At 32.4% G+C, this 24,767-nt stretch overlaps 1 protein-coding gene across 1 annotated transcript; it reads right to left on the reverse strand.

Annotated features, from left to right (window-relative positions):
- Positions 1-4,175: 4,175 nt before the first annotated feature.
- LOC134696880 (serine/threonine-protein phosphatase 6 regulatory ankyrin repeat subunit A-like) lies at positions 4,176-24,432 on the reverse strand. The gene is made up of 10 exons (XM_063558838.1): positions 22,287-24,432; positions 21,573-22,187; positions 16,276-16,530; positions 14,318-14,839; positions 13,361-13,476; positions 10,670-11,908; positions 9,172-9,202; positions 8,033-8,322; positions 6,340-6,367; positions 4,176-4,468 (listed from the first exon to the last, which is right to left on the reverse strand). Exons 1-10 carry the CDS (start codon positions 24,430-24,432, stop codon positions 4,176-4,178), a joined length of 5,535 nt encoding a protein of 1,844 aa, XP_063414908.1.
- Positions 24,433-24,767: the final 335 nt, after the last annotated feature.

Raw genomic sequence — 24,767 nt, forward strand, 5'->3', positions numbered from 1 at the left:
TGATGTATGTGTTCCTTGTTGTTCTGCGGTTTGCATGCTGTGTCAACTATTATATTATGTTTATATTCCTGTGGCGTCTGTCATTGATGTATGTGTTCCTTGTTGTTCTGCGGTTTGCATGCTGTGTCAACTATTATATTATGTTTATATTCCTGTGGCGTCTGTCATTGATGTATGTGTTCCTTGTTGTTCTGCGGTTTGCATGCTGTGTCAACATTATATTATATTCCTGTGGCGTCTGTCGTTGATGTATGTGTTCCTTGTTGTTCTGCGGTTTGCATGCTGTGTCAACTATAATATTATGTTTATATTCCTGTGGCGTCTGTCATTGATGTATGTGTTCCTTGTTGTTCTGCGGTTTGCATGCTGTGTCAATTATTATATTATGTTTATGTTCCTATGGCGTCTGTCATTGATGTATGTGTTCCTTGTTGTTCTGCGGTTTGCATGCTGTGTCGACTTTTATATTATGTTTATGTTCCTGTGGCGTCTGTCATTGATGTATGTGTTCCTTGTTGTTCTGCGGTTTGCATGCTGTGTCAACTATTATATTATGTTTATGTTCCTATGGCGTCTGTCATTGATGTATGTGTTCCTTGTTTTTCTGCGGTTTGCATGCTGTGTCCACTTTTATATTATGTGTTTGGGTGTATCTCTGTGATGAGTGTTCTTGCATGAGTTTGTCCTGTCAAGTTTTGATGTCATTTTAGCGTTATATTTTGTTATTGCCGTAAAAGCGGAAGATAAGCTAGTATAACAAACAGGTTCAATCCACCATTTTTTTCTTAAAATGTTCTGTGCCAAGTCAGGAATATGGCAGTTGTTATCAAACAGTTCGTTACTATGTATGTTGGCGTTTGCTTTTGTTTCAGTTTTCCTTTTATATTTGGTGTGTTTCCTTGGGTTGAAGTTTGTTACCCGAATTTGCTTTCTCTGAATCAATTTATGACTTTTGAACACCTGTTTACTACTGTTGCCTTTATTTTAGGCCCGTTTTAGTCATGTACCTTTTTAATTGTTTTGTTTCCTATACATCCATGGCTTTGCAATATTTGACTTGAAGTTTCTTGATGATGGTAAACTCCAGAAAATTGCTTAAGAGGCATGATATTTAATCAAAGTGCTTTTAAGCACTGAACGGTAAACATTTCTTCAATTTATCAGTGATAGTTAAAATTAATTATTGCATTGGTTGTACATGTAGTTGATTTCACAGCAATTCTATACAAATAAGTTAATACCACATTTTTAAAGAAGATTTTAACAATGACATCGTTCTCCTTTTAAAACCGTTATTAGATTCCTGCACTAGCAAAAGTCATGTATTTGTTTTTTGACAAGTGTAACATCATTTTATTCCTTGAATATCTGAGCATAAATTAAATCGATATATTTCTTGAAATGTTCATGGATAGGATGTATAGAATGCTTTGATCATTAAAATATATTTTGTGTATAAATGAAGATAGTGATAAGCCTTGGATCATTTCGATATGAAGTTAGTTCCATAAGGTTTGGATTCCATCTTTTATATTTTATGGTGGATACGATAAATTTTGAACCAGAACTTATAACAAACAATTAAAAGAGTAAGGTTAAACTCATTTAATTTGTTTTATATATTATTATGCATAAATTTATTCATACATTGTTGATGTATTTATACACCAAGTTTCAAGTTCGACATTATAGCACAGTAATGTATTTACAATAAACACATGGCAATCCTAGTTAACAAAGATTGTAGTCAACCTCACAGACCTCAGTTTTCACAGTCACGTTAATTATCAAATAAACCATCAACATGATCAACTTGGCCAAAAGAGCTTGCACAAAAGCTGAAATGCAGACAAAAAAAAACCCAATGCACTTTCATAATTTCTTGTTACAGCATCATGACAGTTACAAAACATTTTATTTAAGTCTTATTCTTTATTGATGTGCTAAATAAAGGCAACAGTAGTATACCGATGTTTGAAACTCATAAATCGATAGAGAAAAACAAATCCGGGTTTCAAACTAAAACTGAGGAAACCGCATCAATTATAAGAGAAAAACAACGACACAACAGAAACATAACATTAAAATGAAACCCACACAGAAACGAACCATTATAATTTAACAATGGCAACTTCTCTGACTTGGGACGGGACATTTTTAGGAAAACAGGTTGGGTTGAACCTGGTTTTGTGGCTTGCCAAACCTCCCGAATTTATAGCAATGTTAAATAAAACATGGAAATGACAACATTAAATGACAAGACTACTATACAAATACATTGGAGAACACATAGAACAGAGAAACACACGAATAATACCTAGCAAAAGGTACCAAGTATAAAATTTAATACGTCAGACGTGCGTTCCGTCCACACAAGACTAATCAGTTACGTTCAGATGAAAACAGTTTGTGAGCCTTGGCTCGGTGTTGAAGGCCGTACATTGACCTACAATGGTTTACTTTTATAAATTGTTATTTGGATGGAGCTTTGTCTCATTGCCACTCATTCCACATCTTCATATATCTATATAACGGAAGGAAGGAAGAAATGGTATCAATGGTAAAGTTTCATAATCACATTTGGTTACATAAGGTAAGGGAATGGTGTGATCAAGTAAAATTAATGTAATTCAATAGTACAACCAGAAATCATTCTCTATTCACATGTTTATTAATGAAATGAATTATATCTAAGACAAAAAAATGAAAAGGTTTTTTTTCTTCTGCCCCCTTTCCTGTCAGTTTTTCTTCGGTTTTTTGGGGTAAATAACCGTATTTTAGTCAGGAATATTTCAACTATGAACATATTTTCTAAACCAAAAATCAAAATAAATATTAAAAAATGTTAACTATTAAGAATATGAATATATTGAATGTAATGTTGAAAATAATTTTTTTAACGTTTTTGACAGTTGTCTTTTATAAGCTGATTTTATCTCTGACTACAGAAATTAGTCATTGCTTAACTTGCAAGAAAAACAGCTCCCCATATGGTAATATAGCTGTTTTGAATTGTTTTTGGTTTAGATTTGATTTTACATTTTTGGGGATTTTTTTTAATTTGACATCTTTTAAAGGAGACGACTAAGTGAAAAAATAATATGCAAAGAAATGCAATAAAATAAACCATAGCGTCTTCACAATAGATATAGGTTATTGTGGTAACACCTTTTTCTACCTTAAATAAACATGATATTTCTAAACGTATTTAGGGTTGTATTATCTCATCGATATTCAATGGCTTTATTTTTCACGTGAATCGTTGTGATTGGAACGTAAATGTAACGTTTTTGTTCGTTCAAGGCCGCGTGGTTGGAAAAACGTGAATTTTATGTTGAAATCATGTTAAAGAAATATTGTTTTAAAATATTCTTTATTATCAAATAAATATCAACTGTACACATTCAATTCTGGTATCTATTTTGAGATAATTTTATTGTTTCTCTTATGCATAATTTTCTAATTTTTATATTAATAACACGATTTGGAACAAACGTGATAAATAATCACACTTTTCTTACAAATTCCAGTTATGAACATACGACTTTTTAGGAAACTAGGGTTTGAATTCCCTCAGGCTAAATTTATGTCAGATGAATGTTCGTATTATTTTAAGATTCTTTTATGTCATATTACTCTTCGATTCTTCCAGTTCTAATACATCCTTGGTCGGCAAATGTTTGGCTTTGAACGTTTCCGATGAAGGTTGATTAATCCAGAAAAGTGCATCGGACGCATGTAATTTATGAATTGGTGTTCACATTTGTTTCCCCCACCGGGTCAATACATCTGCTCGCAGACTATCTTACACTTGAGATGCAATGAAACCCGCCCCAAAAAAAACAACGGAAAAGGCACTGACCTATATAAATGATTGTTTTGATAAATTTCCTCATGAATAAAACTGTTTGTATTTTAAATAGGAAAAGCAGTTGAATTGACTCAATTGGTATTACAAATACTATGGAAATTAATTTGATTTAAATCAGAACTGTATTACACTTACTATGTAAATTGTGAGGCGAATCAAGCTGCTCGACATATATTGTAGATACAATTCATTGTATTTTGGTTTAAGTGGAACGGACAGGTATGACAAATACTGTTGCTGAACTTCATTTTATATCGAGGTATGGAAAACAACATTCAGTGATTGACATTCGTTATTTATAAAATCATTTACGGAGATACATATCTTTTACAAACTGGAACCCGCCAAGATGAACGCGTTCTAAACAAACCATTAACTTGAACACTGTAGGTTTTTCATCAGTTGAATTTTTCCATTTTCTTATAATATCAGCAGTTTGATCGTACATCTTTCGGTGATCTGTTTTTGTCTGCTCTATAGAACTTATAGCTATTCCTAGCTCTACACCAAGTTGTAAGGAGCAGTTACCAAGTTTCTGTGGTAGACTATTTAGGACATCATTATTTGGAACTTCCTCGGGTCCGACATTTGGAAATTCTATATAAAAATATAAATACTCTAAAAATACGTCGAACATATATAATCGTTCATTTTAAGTTTCTTTTTTAATCCTTTTTTTGTCTCCTACATTTTCATTATCTGAAAACTTCATTTGATGATTTGGGCAAAAAAAAAACCAGGCTACGTATTTTTTTTTTAATTTTCCCAGTCTAGTGCTCATGTGAATGATTTTTAGAAATTTCTAGGTTATTAAGAGAAAACTATTTTTTTGAAATTGTTGTAAACTGGAATGCAAAGGTTTGGACCACTGCAGACATGTTGTTTTTAGAAAATTAATTGAATAAATCAACCACTTTCCAGGATTACTTTATCTTATTGTTGGAAACATTCAGATATTTTGGTTTCCATATGATCAATATAGAACAATGTTTTGAATTATTTTAATTTATGATAGAATGTGCTGAAACACTTGTCGTTTTCACTTTACCATTCTAGAGTTATTGCATCTTACTGTTGTAAAATAATGGTGTTGGTTCAAAATGATTAATGCAGAATCGATGATTGAAATTATTTGAAATTTTAAAGAAATGTTTTGTTCCACTAAAGACGGGATATTGTTTTTGTTTTGTTTTTATCTTTACCACTCTATAGTAATAGAAAATGATGTTAAACAAAGTCAAATATGTTTTTAGACAATAAAAAGATTTTACTCTTTTTGAAAGTATTTGAAATATCAATGGATTGTGTTCACCAATAAGGCAAGTCAAGTATAGCGTTTGTTGTTTCGACTTTTACTTATTAACGATTTTTCTTTATTGTTGGAAAACTAGAAAAAGTCACGAGTTTCAGAAGATCAATTGAAAACTGTTTGTTTTTCAATTGGATTTCGAACTCCCTTTTGTGGGTGCAAATACAACTAAATCAAATATCGTAAATCTATTAGGGATACACATGGAAGTACAAACAAAAATACCCAAATAAGGAAAGGAAATTAACTACTTGTTTTAGGAGGAGTGTTTTGTATATGCAACTTTTTGTATTTCTTTTGTTCTCATAACGGGACTCTGTACTTTATGGTATCCTGTCAGTATGATATTGTTCTATTATATGTCATTATGATATATTTCTATTTTGAATAACAAAATACGTTGAACCACAAACGTCAACATTATTCAATCGCGTAATGGAATTAACTATTTGTGGATTCTTAAATATTCTGTATAACTTTTGGACTATTTTAAATCTCGGTCTATTTCTGAAATTTATTCTCACACACTTTTGATATTTTAACCCTGTATGCTATCATTGCCTAGTATGTGAAATTTCAAAATTGTTTGTATGTACATTGAACAACAAATATATGTGACTTGTAACATTTTCTGACGTCAGACACGCAAATCAATGAATGTGTTTGTAGATAGATGTTTTTGTGTTCTGTTAAATTGTCTCTTTAAAAATTGTTACACGAGGATGACTGCTGTATCCATATTTTGACTATTTTAATTATTGTGTCTATTTAAGTAACGCATCATTGTAAATATAACGGAATTTGGTGAGACTGCCATCAAAGTGAGAGGGTTAGCGCTATAAAACCAGGTTTAATTTACCATTTTCTATATGCCTGTTCCAAGTCAGGAATATGAATTAAATAAATTAAATATGTTAGTACTTATACATTCGATTTTGATGCGTTTTGTCATTTGATTTTGCCGTGTGATTATGGACTTTCCAAATTGATTTTCCTTTAAGATCAGTATTTTTGTGATTTTACTTTTTCCATAAGAAGTAAGATCGAGTTGTGTGAAGGTTAATATCAACATACATGTCTGCTAATCATAATTATATGGTCAAAAAGTATAAATACATATTATTATTTTTCATGTAACTGACTTCTCTTGAATTCTTACCAGAAAAATCTGTGTGTTCTCTGAACACCTGAAATTATGATTGAGACAAGAACTTTTATCAACAGATAATTATCAATAAACAGATTATTAAATACGAAACATTGTTACTATGGAAAATCGATTTCTGCGGCAATTAAACCTGAATCCAAAGATAAGAATCATAAAATAACATGAACATGCTATCAAAGTAAAAAAAATATTTGCACCAGAAAAATGTTATGACAAAATAGATTATTTAGGATGTATTCTACTTTACAAATTCACCAAATCTTAGGGACGACATAAGAATTCAAAAATGGATAAAAAAAACTGAATTCAAACAGCCTTTAAAATTCTATTAAGTGTGTGTTCACTATTTTATTATTTACAACAAATCCAGTGTTCAGCAAATTTTCACTAAGATTGCATCCCCCCCCCCCCCCCAAAAAAAAATGTGTCTTTCGCAACTCAGATTTCTTAGGACTTTTGATATTTGATAAAGGACATATATAGCTTTCCAATGATACCAAAGGAGTAGGTCCGACTCATTTTGGCCTCAAATTTCAGTTTCATCTGATGAAAGATTTTGACAATTTTTTAAACACTTAAGTGTCTATTTCACTTGATTCAATTAATTTATGTGAACGATTTTGACTGATCAAGTCATTAAAAACGATCTGATTGAAGCTCAAATATAAAAAAATCTCTCAAATATGCCAAAAACCGTAACTTTTTATATGGTTTTGTCAAAAATGAAAGTGGCCGCATCTGTGTTCATCCACAACCTTTATTTATGTTATGTATCATCATAAAATACAACTTACTTTGCAATATTAAGGATGAACACGAATGCGGTCACTTTAGTTTTACACGGAAACCGTCTACAATTTAACTAAAATGCTAGAATTTTGAAGATTTCAGTAATTTAGCATGACTTAATGGTGCTACAACCCGATAAATGTGCATTGTATTGTCAAAAACAGCCCATATTTATGTAGCAGAAGCATTCAACTGTTTAATAAATAACTAAAAGTTTACATTTTACCAATTTTATAAAACTGTTATATTTTTGGGCCAAAAAGGGGCCTTACCGGACCTACTCCTTTGTTTCTGTTGTAATTTGTTTAAGGTTGGGCTAAATTTCACTTAGATTGACTGGACTACTTCTTTCGCATCAACTTTATCAAAAATTGCAATTGTTAATGTTCTATTAGACGTTCTTAATAGTTTGTCGTTGCATGTAAATTCGCTTTCGACATGAGTTGGACTATCCCTTTTGTATCTTCCGTCTAGTAGTACGTTTTTAATAGTTTGTCGTTGCATGTAAATTCGCTTTCGATAACTATTTGCAGAGTAGGCATATATTCTAAATGCACAAGCTGACCAAATTGTTGTTCAATACAAAACAGAATATATGTTATGATTGCCAATCAGACAACTTTCCACAAGAGACCAACATGACACAGAAATGAACAACTATATGTCCCTTTACGGCCTTCATCAATGAGCAAAACCCATAGTCAGCTATTAAAGGATTGGTTGATAAAATAGTTTGTCATATATAACAGATATAGTTTTTTTCGTCAGCTCAAATCTAATTAAATGTCATTTTACTAGTTATTGGAAATGATGTTTTCTCTTCGAGCATATAGTAGTCACATATAAATCCACATGTAAACTAACTTTTAAAACACATTTGAAAAAAAGTACAAACCTTGCAAAGCATATGCGTATCAGCATCAATTGCCTTCAGACCTGCGTGCAAATTATTAAATGATTTTGTTGTTGATTTTCCTTTTATCTTTGTATTCATCCAGGTATATAACACCATGGTATTTAGCGTCAGAGCATCATAACCGTACGTGTGCTTTACATTTTTCCAATCTATTTCTTGAAACCCGAGTTGAAGGGCGAATTTTTTACAACTATCAATATCAAACTGTCTGGCAAGTCTTACAATATGTTTGTCGCTGGGCAACATTTTCAGGGCATCACTGTGAAGGCCTGAACCATATAAAAAAATTAGCACATACTAATATAATCATATAGACATAGTAGTAATGAAGTGTACATTAAAAAGGCAAATTTATAATCACCATTGTTGAATGACTTTCCGAGTTTTTGACTGATTGACATAATTTGTTTGACGAAAGGCACTATGACAAAGTAGTATGTTGATAAAAATAAGAAAACTTTGTAAGAATACCAATACGAAAATTATCCGCCAGAGTTGAAATGTTCAGAGGTCAGCATCATGCATTCATCAATAAGAAAATTCTATATTGGGCTATAAAATGATCCGGTCCGAAAATGTGAAGCAATGTAAACGAAAACACTTAAGGCAAAGCAATTTTCGTAACTTAATATGACAGACATTAACATAGGACACTTTTTGGACAACAGGCTCCTTTGCTTTGTCCGGCATATTACATTGTATTACGAATGTAGGACAGTTGAACATGTGCATGACCGCTGAATCCTCCTCTCACCATGAACATTGCCGTAACAGCACAATATAAAAACAAACTTTACAATCAATCAGAAACAATTGACTTAAAGGGGCACTAGCTGTCAAATACATGGTCACCGATTAGACTAATTCACTATTTCACTTTCATTATTGATTGAACAGAAAAAATCAAACTTTAGATTTTTTATATATCTCGTAGCTAGTGCCCCTTTAATTAACAAGGTAACTACTAAGCACAAAAATACCTTACATAAAACAAAAGACACAAAACACCAATATAAGGATACTCGAATTTAAAAGCATGTTTAAAGCAAAGTACAATTATGCATAGACCATGTTCTCCAATTTTAAGTATTAACCAGATCTTGATAAACTAAAATTACCTGTGCAATCAGGTAGACATTCTTCCTGTGTCTGAAAAGCGAAAGAGCAACACATTGCTGTTTACAGTACACATAAAGATATGCCGTATAATGTTGCATTTAAAGTTCTTGTCTTACAATTTCAGAAATCATTTAAAATATTTAGGGATGTATCTCCTGCATTCATGTTTCTTATAACATATCCGGGTTTGCAACCAAATCATTCTGGTTTTCTCGACAGGCACGTTATCGTTTATAGTATACATTTTATTTTTCAAAGTATGTTCAAATTGACTGGCGAGCCTGACTTAACATCTGATTCAGGACAAGTACTACCGAACAAATATATGTCTACATTTTACACCCCTGCCAGTGAAGATACATAAATTTTCAGAATGAAATGCCAAGGCGATTACAGTGACACTAACAATATGTTATTTGCCACGTTCCTAGCTTATTTATTTTTTATTGATTATAAATATGCTATGTACTTCAGTTATATTTCTTATATATATATATCTTATGTAATTATATAAAGGGGAGCAAAGAGGCAGGTGATGTCAAATATACGAAAGATACGAGCGTAACTGGTGAGTATTTTGCATGGCGAAAATGAAATCATCCCTTCGTAAATTGAAGGAACGCCATCACGAGTTGGTTGGCGGTTATGGAATTACCGTTTCGCATATGACATGTTCCTAACGTACAAACTACAATCCCCTTCCCTTCCATGAATGTGACCTACCAAATTAGACTATTTACCGGATTTGTTATGATATGAGCAACACGACGGGTGCCACATGTGGAGCAGGATCTGCTTATCCTTCCGGAGCACCTGAGATCACCCCAGTGTTTGGTGGAGTTAGTTTTGCTTATTCTTTAGTTTTATATGTTGTGTCATGTGTACTTTCGTTTGTCTGGTTTTTTTTCATATTTAGCAATGGCGTTGTCAGTTTATTTTCGATTGATGAGTTTGACACGTCTGGCGTAACTACAGAATGTAATCCTGGTACCTTTGATGAGTTTATTTATAACCACTGGGTCAATTCCACTACTAGTAGAGTTTTTATTCCTTTGTGCTGACACGAGTTATCATTGATATTGTGTTTGGAATTTTGGTCCTCAATGCTTTTCAACCTCATCTTATGTGGCATTTTTTAATGTTTTTGAGAGTCACTGATGAGTCTTTGTAGACGAAACGCGCGTCTGGTGTAAATACAAAATTTAATCCTGGTATCCTATGATGCGTTTATTAATAACTCTGTAAATGTTTGTATTGTAGAGCTATTAAACGTTTTTTTCTTTTTTGTAGTAATAGATACATTTCAGTGGCATCATCACATTGGTTATGAATAAAGGGTACGATGTCGGTATGATTACAACAGAACAAACATGAACATAAACAGGTTACAAATATTATGACAAAAAAAAGTCATAGAAGATAAAATTTATCAAATACTCTAAAATAATAAAAGGATATTCTGCAAAAAAGTATTTAAAAAAAACAACTTTCACATACCTTGTCAAAAATCCATAGCAAAGGATATTTAGTAAAATGTTGATTTCTACTACAACTCCAGCTAGAAGTTCGTTTTGCCTCGGAAACAGATAACACACAGGGGGATCTGTCACACACTTCTCCTACTTCAATTTGAAAGAGGTTTGATACATCTTTATTTTTATGGCTCTTTCCAATACTTGTTAGATAGAATTTAAGAACATCGTTTAAAGTGAATGTCAAGCATTCTTGAATGCTGGCTGCAATATCTGGCGAGATAGTAAACTTAGATGGCATGTGTGTAAGGTAGACGACGACTCTAGTGTCCTCTACTATTATTCTAAACTCGGTTTTACTATCAACATATAACACAGCTGAGGAGTGATATAATAGTGAGCATTTGTTCTCCTCTTTAATAGGCCAAATACTACTTACAGCACCAATAAGTTTAAAGGCCAATGAAGACGGTATGGTTCTATTCTGTAATCGATAGACCAAAGAAATGGTTTTGTTTTCAAATGAATCGTCATCCAAAAATGACATCGGCATTTTGTTTTTAGCTGTGCACGGAACTAAGAAACAATCGTCTGTGACTGTCGTGCCTAAGTACCGTTTTGGAAGGACCAAAATATCCAGATGTACGAGAACTTGAATAACATACTCTTTGAACTCATCACATGATAAGTACTGGTTGACTTGTTTTTGTTGCCATAGTTTCAGGAGATCACGTTTTTTTATAATTCCAGTATTCGTCATTTTTCGAAGGATATCTTTAAGGGTTTCATCCTCTGGCCAAAACATTTCATCAGTGACGAATGACTTCAGGATATTGACCAATGCAGGAGGATAGAGAATGATGAAACTGTTCAGTTCTGGTTGATTGAAGTACATAAGTTTACCCAATGCGTGTTGGGTTAAGAGAAAATCATCTAGTTGTTTGTCAGAAAGTGACAAATCTCCATTCAAGGTGTTTGCTTCAGCTAAGTGTGTTTTTAGTATAACATTTATTTTATCTTTTTTCATATTATCAATCAGAAGTTCAAGTGGAACCCAAATCATAGGCCGTCGTTTTCCCCAGGATGATTGGTTCATGGCAATAGTGACAAGTTGGTTTTTCAATTTCTTAATTTCAATATCATCTTTGTCTGTACCATTTATGAAATAAACTGGATCAAAAACGATGTGTTTATACATGTAATGGTTTCCAAACATTTCAGTGACTTTTTTAGCGAATTCTTTTTTCATCTTCTTCTGCAAATCCTGGAAGTTAAATGATACCGAACAGACAAATAACAGCTTTTGTTACAATTTGTTAATGTTCTCTGTCTTTATGCCTTTTGGAGCTATGTTATAACATATTAGCTTGTTTTTATAGTGATTAAGATTTTAGCTGTACCACTACTTTTACATTTTTATCTATAATGGATGTTTGTTTTGTTGTATATCGTTGTCAATATAATGGAATTTGACGGGGGACTGTTATACAAGTGAAATGTTTAGTTAGATATAACTATAAAAAAAAGAAGATCCGGTATGATTGACAACGAGACAATTTTCCACAAAAGGCCAAAAACCAATTTTAATCCACTATTTTCTAAAAAAAAAAAAGGAAATGCCTGTACCAAGTCAGGAATATGACAGTTGTATGATTGGGCTTTTGTTTTGCCATTTGATTAGGGACTTTTGATCTAAATTTTCATCGGCGTTCAGTATTTTTGTGATTGTTATTTTTAATAAAGTATTTAAGCTTAAAGTTGGAGGTCCGTATGAACAATATTTATCAAATATAAATGACGACTGTATTAACAAACTTAGTTGAGGGAATATGGTACATCAACAGCAGAAAATAACACAGCATCCAATTAAATGTCTTTTCACAACGCTGCTATTACTGGGTATACACATTTTACCAAAACAGTAATATCATCATTAAATAGGCTTCATCAGTTATATAACATAAAAGGGAAATGATGGACGGCATCTTCGATCGAAATTCATAGAATCTAAAAACAGGTCTAAGATGACTATTGGATCCACAAAAGTACCCCACATGACTCCTTATTTATGCAGAACTTCATTTAATGTCAGTTCAGTTGTAGTTCAAAGTTCAGAGAAATAAACAGCTGATATAAATTATTAACTCATAAAAAATAATATAAAGGAGGCATCATTGTCCTATACAGAGATTTTTTTTTAATTGGCAATAACATTGGACATCTTGATTTATATGTATCTACTCTTTTATTTAATTCATTTTCAAAAATACTAAAAACATCAACAGTTGTTGTTCTCTGCTCGGATACATAATATGAATTATAAATAGAAAAATGCAATACTGTTAATATATAAATCATAACGTCATATTTACTGTTTGTGATTTAATATCCAAATACCCATTTCCATTCTCAATTTTATTTAATTTAATCTGTCCCAATCTTACCGTTGACTGAATGCGTTGCTGGTTAGAACACTGGAACGCCATTTAATTTACCAAATAAAAATGGGATCATCAGCATTTACAAATCTAGGTTTACTTTTCAAATAGAAAAAAATTATATTAGTATATCTTATAACCTATTCTTCACTGTGGTTAGATTGAGGTTTTAGAAGGAAAACACTAAGTGTTTTAATCTGTGTCTTGTTTTATTTCGTCAACATACGTGTTTACCATATCAACTCATTGATACTATATGTAAATAAATCGATCCTTACCTCAGAAATAAGGTCGCTGTGCGTTGCAGCGAAAACGATCATAGGCATAGGATCAGCAACGTCACTCTCATCAACACAATAAGTAAGTATCGAATTGACCCAATGCTTCACAATAGCTAGAAGAAAAATAAGAATATAAAATTCATATCCTGTCTACATATGCGTTCTGTGTTCAAACAAAACTATCATCTTTAAATAAATCCATAAATCCTTAATATTGAGACACTTAAGTCAGAAATATTACAGTTGTTGTCAATTCGTTTGATGCGTTTCCGCTTTCGATTTAGCCATTTTATCAAGGACTTTACGGATTGAGTTTTCCTCGAAGTTCATTATTTTTGTGATTTTTCAAAAGCAGATTGTATGATTTACAAAAATAAAAGTTAAACTATTATTTCAATAATGTTTTCATTGTTTGTGTCGCTGAAACTGGATGCTAACTATATCGGTGGGTTTCACTTATAACGAAAGCCTTTAATTGACCTTAATGTGTATATACGTTATTTTGCCTCGGATATATAGTTGTTTTAGTTATAGGCATCATCAATCGGATACTTTTTTAAGGCTGTATTCTTTATACACAAACGCGGACCTACAATAACACTTTCATAGCAGTAATTGGCAACAAAATGAGTTTATAAGCATTTGAATTGTGAGTTGTATTCATGTCCGAGCATAGTTTATGTATATATGTTTTTCAAATGCCATATATATAAAAGAAGATAAGGTATGATTGCAAATGAAACATCTATCCACAAGAGACCAAATGACACGGTAAGTAACAACTATAGGTCACCTTACGGTATTCGACAATGAGCAAAGCCCATACCGCATAGTCATCTATGAACATGATAAAGGCCCCGTAATGACAAATATGTATCGTGTTCAATGATTGTACATTTGGGTAGAAACGAAATGTATATTGTATAGTCATACATTTTTAAATGTTAAACATACTTTCATTAGAAAAATCTCCAGTAGGATATTCCTTAAGAGGTTTATGAAAATCCCTACTACCATCAAACATCACGACAAATGTCCCTCCGTGCTGAACAAATAACTGATGAGTCATATCATACGATCGTTGACCACCAAAGTCGACTAAATCTGAAGGGGCAATTTTGATTTTGTATTGACCACTCTTAATTTCTTTCAAAATGTCTTCGCGTACAGCATAGGCTTCAATTTTGTTTATCTTATGTAGACTAACTAATGCAGCTTTTTCATCGTCGGATGTCAATGTACTTTTAACCGGTGAATCTTTATTTTCCTTGACAAAAACATCGGATGAATGAGAAACTGTGAAACTGCAATCTGTGTCTTTCTTTATCGTCTGTTGATTTGACTTAGGAAAGTCAGTTCCAGTAGATGATGGCGTAATGTGCTTGTTCTGGCTGGTATCAACACTTTGACGTATGACTGTCTCACGATTCGGATTACCAATTACCACCTTTGTCAACACAGTTTGATCTCTTACGCCTACAACAAAGACCTGTTTTGTTATTTTATGAACAAACGTTGATACAGATTTAGAATATTTTTTTGTGAAAATAAAATGTAGAAATAGCAAAGATAAACATTATTAACACACGATGATCTGATATAGATAATTGATTACTGAAGTACTAAACACTTTTCTCTTATGCTTGCGCTATTTTCACATTTCCTTAGCGTTAGGAGCAAAAAAGTTTCCATCACTAGTAAAGTATCTGTTCGCAGCAAAAGATTGTTCTTAATCTAATTTTGAACTTTATTTTGAATTTCTTCTGAATTTCCTATTGTGTCGTCATAAAAAAGGCGACCATGTCTGATGACGTCACATATAAAGTACTTTCTGAAAATATTTGAAAGAGAGGGATACAAATCATTCACGAAACAGATTCTATCACTATTCCTGATGTATTACGATATTTATCCACTCTCCACATTGAAATTTATAATTTTCTTTATAAAGCTCGACAAGCCTCGCGCTTAAAATATTAAAATTTTTATACGGTCTCGAGTCGAAAAATAACCTAACACACTTGTTGCAGTTATTGAATCCTCACATGCTCGACAAAAAATAACCTCCATTACAAAAATGTTCACTTAATGAAAAAAAAAATGATAAAAACGTTTATAAAGGAGTATTATAAAGATGCATTCATAAGTCAGAAAGCAGCAGTTTTGAAACAATGAATTGTGTTTATTCAAATTTTATCGGAAAACCGGCGAAACCTTTCCATCACGACGATCGAATCAGATGCTCACCAATTTTGTGAAAAAGATTGAGTCAATGGCTATTATACGCTTTTGCTATCTAGAGCTCAGTTTTATGTTAATTACGAGGTCCGTTCGTCTATGCGATTTTATTTCATAAAAATACTGATTTCCGAGGACAATTATAAACCGAAAGTCCTTAATTAACGCTTGGACTTTGCCATTGCCAGGTATGGGGTTCTTTTTCGTATCCGGAATTCATCCATATATCGTTTGTTTATACGATTGTTCGTGTATGCAACTCCTTCTCAACAATTACTAATAAATAGATGTGGTGTTTTTACTGTCTCCTGGTTGGTTAAAAGTATTACTTCTCGTTTCAATGTTGTCAATTTGTATCGCGACACGCCCACTTTGACGCCAACATGTGTGTTCGTTGCTATTGTTACTATAAATAATATAAAAAGATTTTTGCGACTTATTTTTGATAGAAATGTATTGATAATGAATGGCAATAAATTATTTTGAATTTATTGAACCGTAAAATTAGTTTTTTTTTTACATAATACCCTTTGAGGAGTATTCAATATTAAGAGTCAATAATTAATGTTATTGTTCAATAAATTCGAAAATAAATAAAAGCCATTCACTCAGTATACGAATATGCTATTTATATTAAACAGATTTAATCTTTATCATTTTTCCGACTACATTACCTCCTGTTAAAGGAACCATCTCGTGAGTTTCCAAGTTGATACCATTACGCCCAAAGTGTATGACTAATCCATCTGTAGATTTCCAAGTGAGTGGTATTGTACTACCAATAAGAACACTTGCTAGGGTTGACTTTCCACATGCGCAACTTCCACAAAGGAAAACTCTATTTTCAAACGATTCATATGTTCCAGTAGATAGCAGTTTGTTAAAATCCTCAGAACTACCAGCAAAAGGTAGTAAATACTCGGGATTTTCTAAAATGAATGTGAGATTCATTATAAGTGTTAATGTTGTGTATAATAAAATTGTCAAAATTCTTCTTGAAATCGAGTCGAGATTTAATTGTGAATTACTTAAATATTTACATTTTTAAACGAAATAAATGACTGGAATTTGCGATGATTGAAAAAAATGCAACATCAATTCTTATTGTTTACAAAAGATAAGCTATGTTTTTTTTATGTAGAAAATTATATCAAAGTAACGGGAAGTTTACAAAGATTTACTAAGAGGGCGAATTTGGAACTATCAGTTATTGTTTTTGTATAGTGCATATGTACATTTTCGTAACATAAGGTACATTGTATCTGCATACATTGTACAAGGAGCGATGCATTCAAGACTTCTGCCGACGACGGATTGTAATCCTTATGTCACGTTATCTGCAACTTGTCGCGGCAGAATAGAAATATGTCCAAAGAGTTTTACAAAGAAAGTGTCATAATACACAAGTAGGTGTTGAAATATGTGTTCTTATCCCAACCATAACCAGGTTTAGGCATTTAATAAATAACGTGGGATTAAGAATGATCTGTATTTGATGAACATTAACGTAATTTATCATATCATTTCACATCAACGTTTATTGTCATCGCTTTTTGGCTATTGGGTTTGTATATTAAACAAAACTGGTTTATGTAGACGTACGTAACATTCTTCTTGTTTCCTTTTCTCCATTTATTTCAAATCTATTTCAAATTAGCGTATTCCTTAATAGAGGATTTTTTACTTATATTTGTGTACAATGTGTTTGCATATCACACAGGTATATCTAAATTCATTACACCTTATATAGGAAGGCCAAATTTTGATTGTTTGATAGACAGTGTAGTTTTTCGCGTATTCTTACATTGATTTCTCATTTAAAACGAATCTACTTGTTTTTCACCACTATCGGAGAATACGTCTCGAACTCCCCTCTAGTCGTGGTATTTGCAATTTTGAATGTTCTTTGTTTACCCTTGTGAGACTCTTTCTGCCAAAATATTGATGGAAACACAATTACTGTTACGCATAGATGTTACATAAAGACAGCGCTTACGCGTATAAGCACGCGTATAATTCCCTCGGTTCTATGAGAGCATTTTATTATCATCAACACATGCATAATCGTGTCTATGGATAACAAATAAAAAAAGAAGACGTAGTATGACTGCTAATGAGACAACTCTTTACACCTTATACAATCTAAGTAAACAAAAAAGAAGATTTCTGGATCCTTTACATGTTTGTAAAGAGAGTTTCAATCAAAATTTATTCGTTGTAATTAAACAGATATATCATTTTACGGAGGAATTTTTATGGAAAACACCAGTCTTGGGATCAAATTTCCCTACATGTAGCCTAATGGCATGGTATATCTGTTCAATATACAGTTGACAACTTTTCCAATCTTCGGGGGAAACAAGAGTTTCATCCAACTTATTCGTCAATATGGTATGCTGCTTTCAAAGAGAAAACCGGAATATGAGTTTTTTTGGAACGTTTTCTTTTAAAAGAATAAAGCTGATGATTGTGAAATAACACATTATCAGATTGAAAAGTTTTTCGAATATTAAATACCCCGATAATTTGATTAGCAGTTTGTTCTGGGGTAATCATTTGTGTGCTATAAATGGAAATAGTTGTAATAAAATTAACGGTACCAATTGTAAGATCGTCGTCGGACTCATTGATAACTAAATTAATCTTTAAATGTTAAAATGAATGATCTGTGCCATATATGGGTGTCATTTAAAATAATCTACCAAGAAAAACACTTTTAAAAAATCTGTTAGATAGAAAGCTCATTGCTGCAAGTGAAAAGAGAGCATCTCGCGGAGTAATTAATTTGCGATATACATAACCCCTTCAGGGATGCGAATTTAAGAGTATCAACAATAGTGTTACGAACGGATTGAGCAACGGACAGGCAGGATGATTGAAAAATTCAAAATTGCAGTGGTTTCAATACAGAACAATACATCGAGTTTTAAGCACGAATGAACTTCTCCTTAAAATAAAAATAAAAAATACAAATATTTGTAGTTTTGGGTGTGGGGGGGGGGGGGGGGGGGGTCGAAACAATAAAACACATATTCTGGACGTGTCCATATATATATAATTATGGGAAGACATTAACTCCTCGATATTTGAAAAGACAGAAATAGAACTAACTTTAAATTTTTATTTGGTTTTATTTGGTATTTTAACAAAAACGGATAAAAATGATGTAAGAAACATAGTACTTCTGTTAACAAAATTCTACATTTATAAAGGCAAATAAGCTATGGAACAAACCAATATAATAGCACATACAAATATTTAAAGGAAAACGTATTAATAGACAAACATTTACTCTATAACAATAAATAGGGCAGAAAACTGCTGGAACTCCTGGTCTCCTTTACCATCATAAAAACAAAAAAAACAAAAAAACAAATAGACTCCACATATAATGTATATATTTCATATCCAAACAGCCTCTGTCTTAAAATCATTATCTGCAATGTATCAAACTAAAACTGCTGTGTCTATTAAATTTAGTATATATCTTCTTTTTTAGTGTATATAACTATTATGCATACAAATGTGTGTAACTTATTATGTTCATAAGCAAAAAAGATAAAAAGAATTTTAATATAAAAAACAATATATTATATTTTTTTTTCAAAACCTGTGCATTTGTTATACAGATAATTATGTTTGGAAATATTAATGGTAAATTTCTTTCTTTTTGAAATTAATGACGTGGTATAATTTTTTTTTCTTTCAAATACTGAAAATTGAATATATGATACTAACAAATACTAACAACTATATAAATATGATATTTACTAATGTTAAAGAGGCCGGGATAAGGTACCGGTACGTGATGTTTTAAACAAACAAATGTACAGATTTCAATAAAATATGATAAATTTAAAAAAAGATGATTGAACGCGGCAATGAGTTTTTTATTTCTCTTCACAGAAAATTTTAGGAAAGCCAATTACATTAAAAAGAATGAGAAATGGAAAATTTCGAATAACAAATGGGAAACTCGTGTGTTTTGTTTATAAGGTGACGTCCAACTGTGACTTTTTCCCCATTTTAGTCAAAATGAGAGCCAGATATGTTTTCATCTTAAGACCTCCAGCAACCACCCATCCCTTTTCCTAATATCTAATCGTCCATGTCTAGTACATGAATGCTATTCTTAAACTAAATCTATGGAGTTTGAAAAGAATAGAACGAATAGAATATGATTTGTATTTGTATTTGCCTCAGCTGTTAAAAATGTGAATAAGAAATAATAATTCGCCTTTACCTGACGATGTGGTTATTTTTTTGTCAAAATAAGGCAAAAACATCGCTGATGACTTATTTGTTTTCGAGTGACTAATTTGACCTTATTGAATCCTAACTCATATGAAATTCATTTCAACCTATTTGCTCGATATTGGTTACACATGCATTAGTTGTGATAATCTATTTAAAGGAAATAAATGTAAACACTGAAGGTGAAACAAAGGAGAACCATTCCGTTGATTGATTCAATCCACATAAAAATCAAATATATCTTACATGAAAAAAATAGATAACTTAGTTTTTAATTCATTACATGAAATTGAACAGACATAGAGAAGTCAAACTGCACAAGTTCTTTATCTGTTTGTATTGATATTTACGTGTATATGACCGTCGGCAGTCTTTGGATGTCAGCTCCGAGAGTTAATTAGATGCAGTCAAGATAAAACTACACAAGAAATGTTCAATATATCATCGAAAACATGCATTATTTAACTGTTTATGTTAGACGTATTGTTTATGTTATTTATAAATTAAAATGAGAATTTGAGCCAAATCAGTGAAAATAAATTGACAGATTATGCCTCTTAAAACTATCATTTTATCTATCCGATTAAATGTTAAAACCAGTAATGGGAAATACAAAATGTAACCATATACACATATAAAGTCTTATAATTGTAAGCTTAAGGATGTACTTAGGTGAGGTTCTGGAATTCGTGTCAAATGTTCGGACTCCTTCGTGTTTTTCCATTCAATACAATGTAAAATGTTTTGTCCCATAAGGTTATACCCATTGAGATTTTTCATAAAAGACTAAATACCTCATAAAAGGTCATTTACTAAAAGTTTAGAAGATTCTTAATTTTCTTTCTTTTGATTTGAGACCCAAACAATACCGATGCAGATATAAGGTAAAAGTCCGAATCAGCCTTTTCCCGCAATATTTTAAATCTCAAATATCATAAAAGGAGCTCCACGAGCTATCAATAACTTATGTTGATCCTAAACTAATGCTCTATCGGCTTATAGTATCAATTTTAGATTCTTGATTAATTAAATTTCACGTAAGTACATTCTTAATTAAGTTACTTGCATTTACGTACGTTGGTTCGTTTGAATCTTGCAAATACTGAAACGTTATTAATCTATTGAATTTCTTTCATGAATTATTAATTTATTATTATGACAGTCATTTCAAAAAACGATATCATCAGTATACCAAATGCAAACACAATACCAATATCATGACAGTCATTTCAAAACAGGAAGCCAACGAATAAGTTTGTCAATCTAGATTTTTCTAAAACGGAAAGGTATATATAATTTAACGAAACAAAAATATACTTCTACAATATTGTGATTCTATTTTGGAATAAAATTGCAATTTTTACCGCAATTTGGACACTGATAATAAATTTTGTAAAATTCGTATATACACGTAATCTAATTTCAATAAGTCAGAAAGCTGAGTTCCATCAAGATGTCATTTGTAGTATGCATTAGTATTTCTAATGAAAGATTATACTCTGGAAAACTATCGGATATGATAAGATCATAAATTAGAATGTGTTCTTTTTGTTTTAATTTGAAACAAATAACATGCTTCTGTAAATATTTTTCCAAATTTGCTAATTTCATAACCAATATACCAAATAAAAACACAATTATAATGATATCAAAACAGAAGTTTTTATTAGTACATGTATTTTGAAATAGTTCAGATAAGCTGATATTTGCAACATACCTGCCACATTCGATTCTTGTGTTTGAATATCAAGGCCTTTCTCCATAACCATATCTTCGTTTTCAGAACCCTTCGTAAGTGATGGTTTTCTTTCATCGCTAGGTTTGAGTTCATTGGAAAGTTTCTCCAAAAGTAAGTTAACTATATCGTTGTTACCACCTGTTGAGGCCAATGAAAGTGCGGTTTCTCCATTTTTGTTGGAAGTGTTAATGTCAGCACCTATCTCAATAAGACAGGCTACTATCGGTAGACGTCCTCGACGACAAGCTTTCATAAGAGGTGTCATTCCAAGATAGTCAGGTTTATTTATATCACAACCTTTATCTATCAGTAAGTTTACTATATCAATGTAACCATTATAACAGGACAATGACAATGGCGTGTCTCCATCCTTGTTGGTACTATTAATGTCAGCACCTCTCTTAATAAGACGGACTACTATCGGTAGATGTCCATTAAAACAAGCTTTCATCAGAGGTGTAATTCCATCATTGCCAGGTTTATTTATATCACAACCATTATCTATTAGTAAGTTTACTATATCAATGTAACCTTTCATACAGGACCATGACAATGGAGTGTTTCCATCCTTGTTGGTAGTGTTAATGTCAGCACCTTTCTCAATAAGACGGACTACTATCGGTAGATGTCCATAAAGACAAGCTCTCATTAGAGGTGTCATTCCATTATTGCCAGGTTTATTTATATCACAACCTTTATCTATCAGTACGTTTACTATATCAATGTAACCATTATCAAATGACAATAACAATGGCGTGTTTCCATCCTCGTCGGCAGTGTTAATGTCAGCACCTCTCTCAATAAGACGGGCTACTATCGATAGATGTTCTTTATCACAAGCTTGCATTAGAGGTGTCTTTCCATAACTGTTAAGTTTATTTATATCACAACCTTTATCTATCAGGAAGTTTACTATATCAATCGTATCATTAACACAGGACAATGACAATGGTGTGTCTCCATCCTTGTCGGTAGTGTTAATGTCAGCACCTCTCTCAAAAAGACGGGTTACTATCGGTAGATGTCCTTCAAGACAAGCATCCATCAGAGGTGTCACTCCATTATTGTCAGGTTTATTTATATCACAACCATTATCTATCAGTAAGTTTACTATATCAATGTTACCATTAGCACAGGCCAATGACAATGGTGTGTCTCCATCCTTGTCGGTAGTGTTAATGTCAACTCCTCTCTCAATAAGACGGACTACTATCGGTAGATGTCCTTGACCGCAAGCAGTCATTAGAGGGCTCCTTCCAAGATAGTCAGGTTTATTTATATCACAACCTTTATCTATCAGTAAGTTTGCTATATCCATGTAACCATACCTACAGGACAATGACAATGGTGTGTTTCCATCCCTGTTGGTAGTGTTAATGTCAGCACCTATCTCAATAAGACAGGCTACTATCGGTAGATGTCCATAAAGACAAGCTCTTATTAGAGGTGTCATTTCATTATTGTTAGGTTTATTTATATCACAACCATTATCTATCAGTAAGTTTACTATATCAATGTTACCATTAGCACAGGCCAATGACAATGGTGTGTCTCCATCCTTGTCGGTAGTGTTAATGTCAACTCCTCTCTCAATAAGACGGACTACTATCGGTAGATGTCCTTGACCGCAAGCAGTCATTAGAGGGCTCCTTCCAAGATAGTCAGGTTTATTTATATCACAACCTTTATCTATCAGTAAGTTTGCTATATCCATGTAACCATACATAAAGGACAATGACAATGGTGTGTTTCCATCCCTGTTGGTAGTGTTAATGTCAGCACCTATCTCAATAAGACGGACTACTATCGGTAGATGTCCATAAAGAGAAGCATTCATTAGAGGTGTCATTCCATTATTGTTAGGTTTATTTATATCACAACCTTTATCTATCAGTAAGTTTACTATATCAATGTAACCATTATCACAGAACAATGACAATGGCGTGTCTCCATACTCGTCGGTGGTGTTAATGTCAGCACCTTTCTCAATAAGACGAGCTACTATCGGTAGATTTCCTCGACGACAAGCATTCAATAGAGGTGTATTTCCATCATTGTTAGGTTTATTTATATCACAACCTTTATCTATCAGTAAGTTTACTATATCAATGTTACCATTACCACAGGACAATGACAATGGTGTGTTTCCATACTTGTCGGTAGTGTTAATGTCAGCACCTCTCTCAATAAGATGGGCTACTATCGGTAGATTTCCTCGACGACAAGCATTCATTAGAGGTGTCATTCCATAATTGCCAGGTTTATTTATATCACAACCTTTTTCTAACAGAAAGTTTACTATATCAATGTTACCATTCATACAGGACAATGACAATGGTGTTTTTCCATCCTCGTCGGTAATTTTAATGTCAGCACCTATCCCAATAAGACGGCCTACTATCGGCCGATGTCCGTGAACACAAGCTTCCATTAGAGGTGTCATTCCAGCATTGTTGGATTTATGTATATCACAACCAGTATCTATCAGTAAGTTTACTATATCAATGTTACCATTCATACAGGCCCATGACAATGGGGTGTTTCCATCCTTGTCGGTAGTGTTAATGTCAGCACCTTTCTCAATAAGACGGACTACTATCGGTAGATTTCCTCGAAACCAAGCACACATTAGAGGTGTCATTCCATCATTGCCAGGTTTATTTATATCACAACCTTTATCTATCAGAAAGTTTACTATATCAATGTTACCATATGTACAGGACAATGACAATGGCGTGTCTCCATCCTTGTCGGTTGTGTTAACGTCAGCACCTTTCTCAATAAGACGAGCTGCTATTGGTACATGTCTATAATGACAAGCTTCCATTAGAGGTGTCATTCCATCATTGTCAGGTTTATGTATATCACAACCTTTATCTATCAGTAAGTTTACTATATCAATATTACCACTGAAACAGGCCTTGCTAATCGGCGTGTTTCCATTCTTGTCGGTAATGTTAATATGAGCACCTTTCTCAATAAGACTGTTAATTTTTGATAAATCTCCTTCTCGACAAGCACTTAGAAAACTGATCTCAATATTGTTAGGTTGACGAATAACCTTTATATCAGATTCTGACAACAACGAGTTATCATTTGTTGTAGGAAAAGCTTCATTTGACAGACTCTCAATATTTAAGCTATGTTCATAACTGTTGTTTGATTTAATTTTCT

Source organism: Mytilus trossulus, chromosome 14 (assembly GCF_036588685.1).
Source record: "Mytilus trossulus isolate FHL-02 chromosome 14, PNRI_Mtr1.1.1.hap1, whole genome shotgun sequence".
Lineage (NCBI taxonomy): Eukaryota > Metazoa > Mollusca > Bivalvia > Mytilida > Mytilidae > Mytilus > Mytilus trossulus.

Bases quoted from the DNA above. Each gene is read 5' to 3' on its own strand.
- LOC134696880 (XM_063558838.1), bottom strand. From the start codon at position 24,432: ATGACACCTCTAATGGAAGCTTGTCATTATAGACATGTACCAATAGCA. The intron at 11,909-13,360 runs GTAAGGATCGAT...TTTAACTTCCAG, and splicing joins ACAGCGACCTTATTTCTGAG to GATTTGCAGAAGAAGATGAA. The intron at 8,323-9,171 runs GTAATTTTAGTT...TATATGGTTCAG, and splicing joins ATGTCTACCTGATTGCACAG to GCCTTCACAGTGATGCCCTG.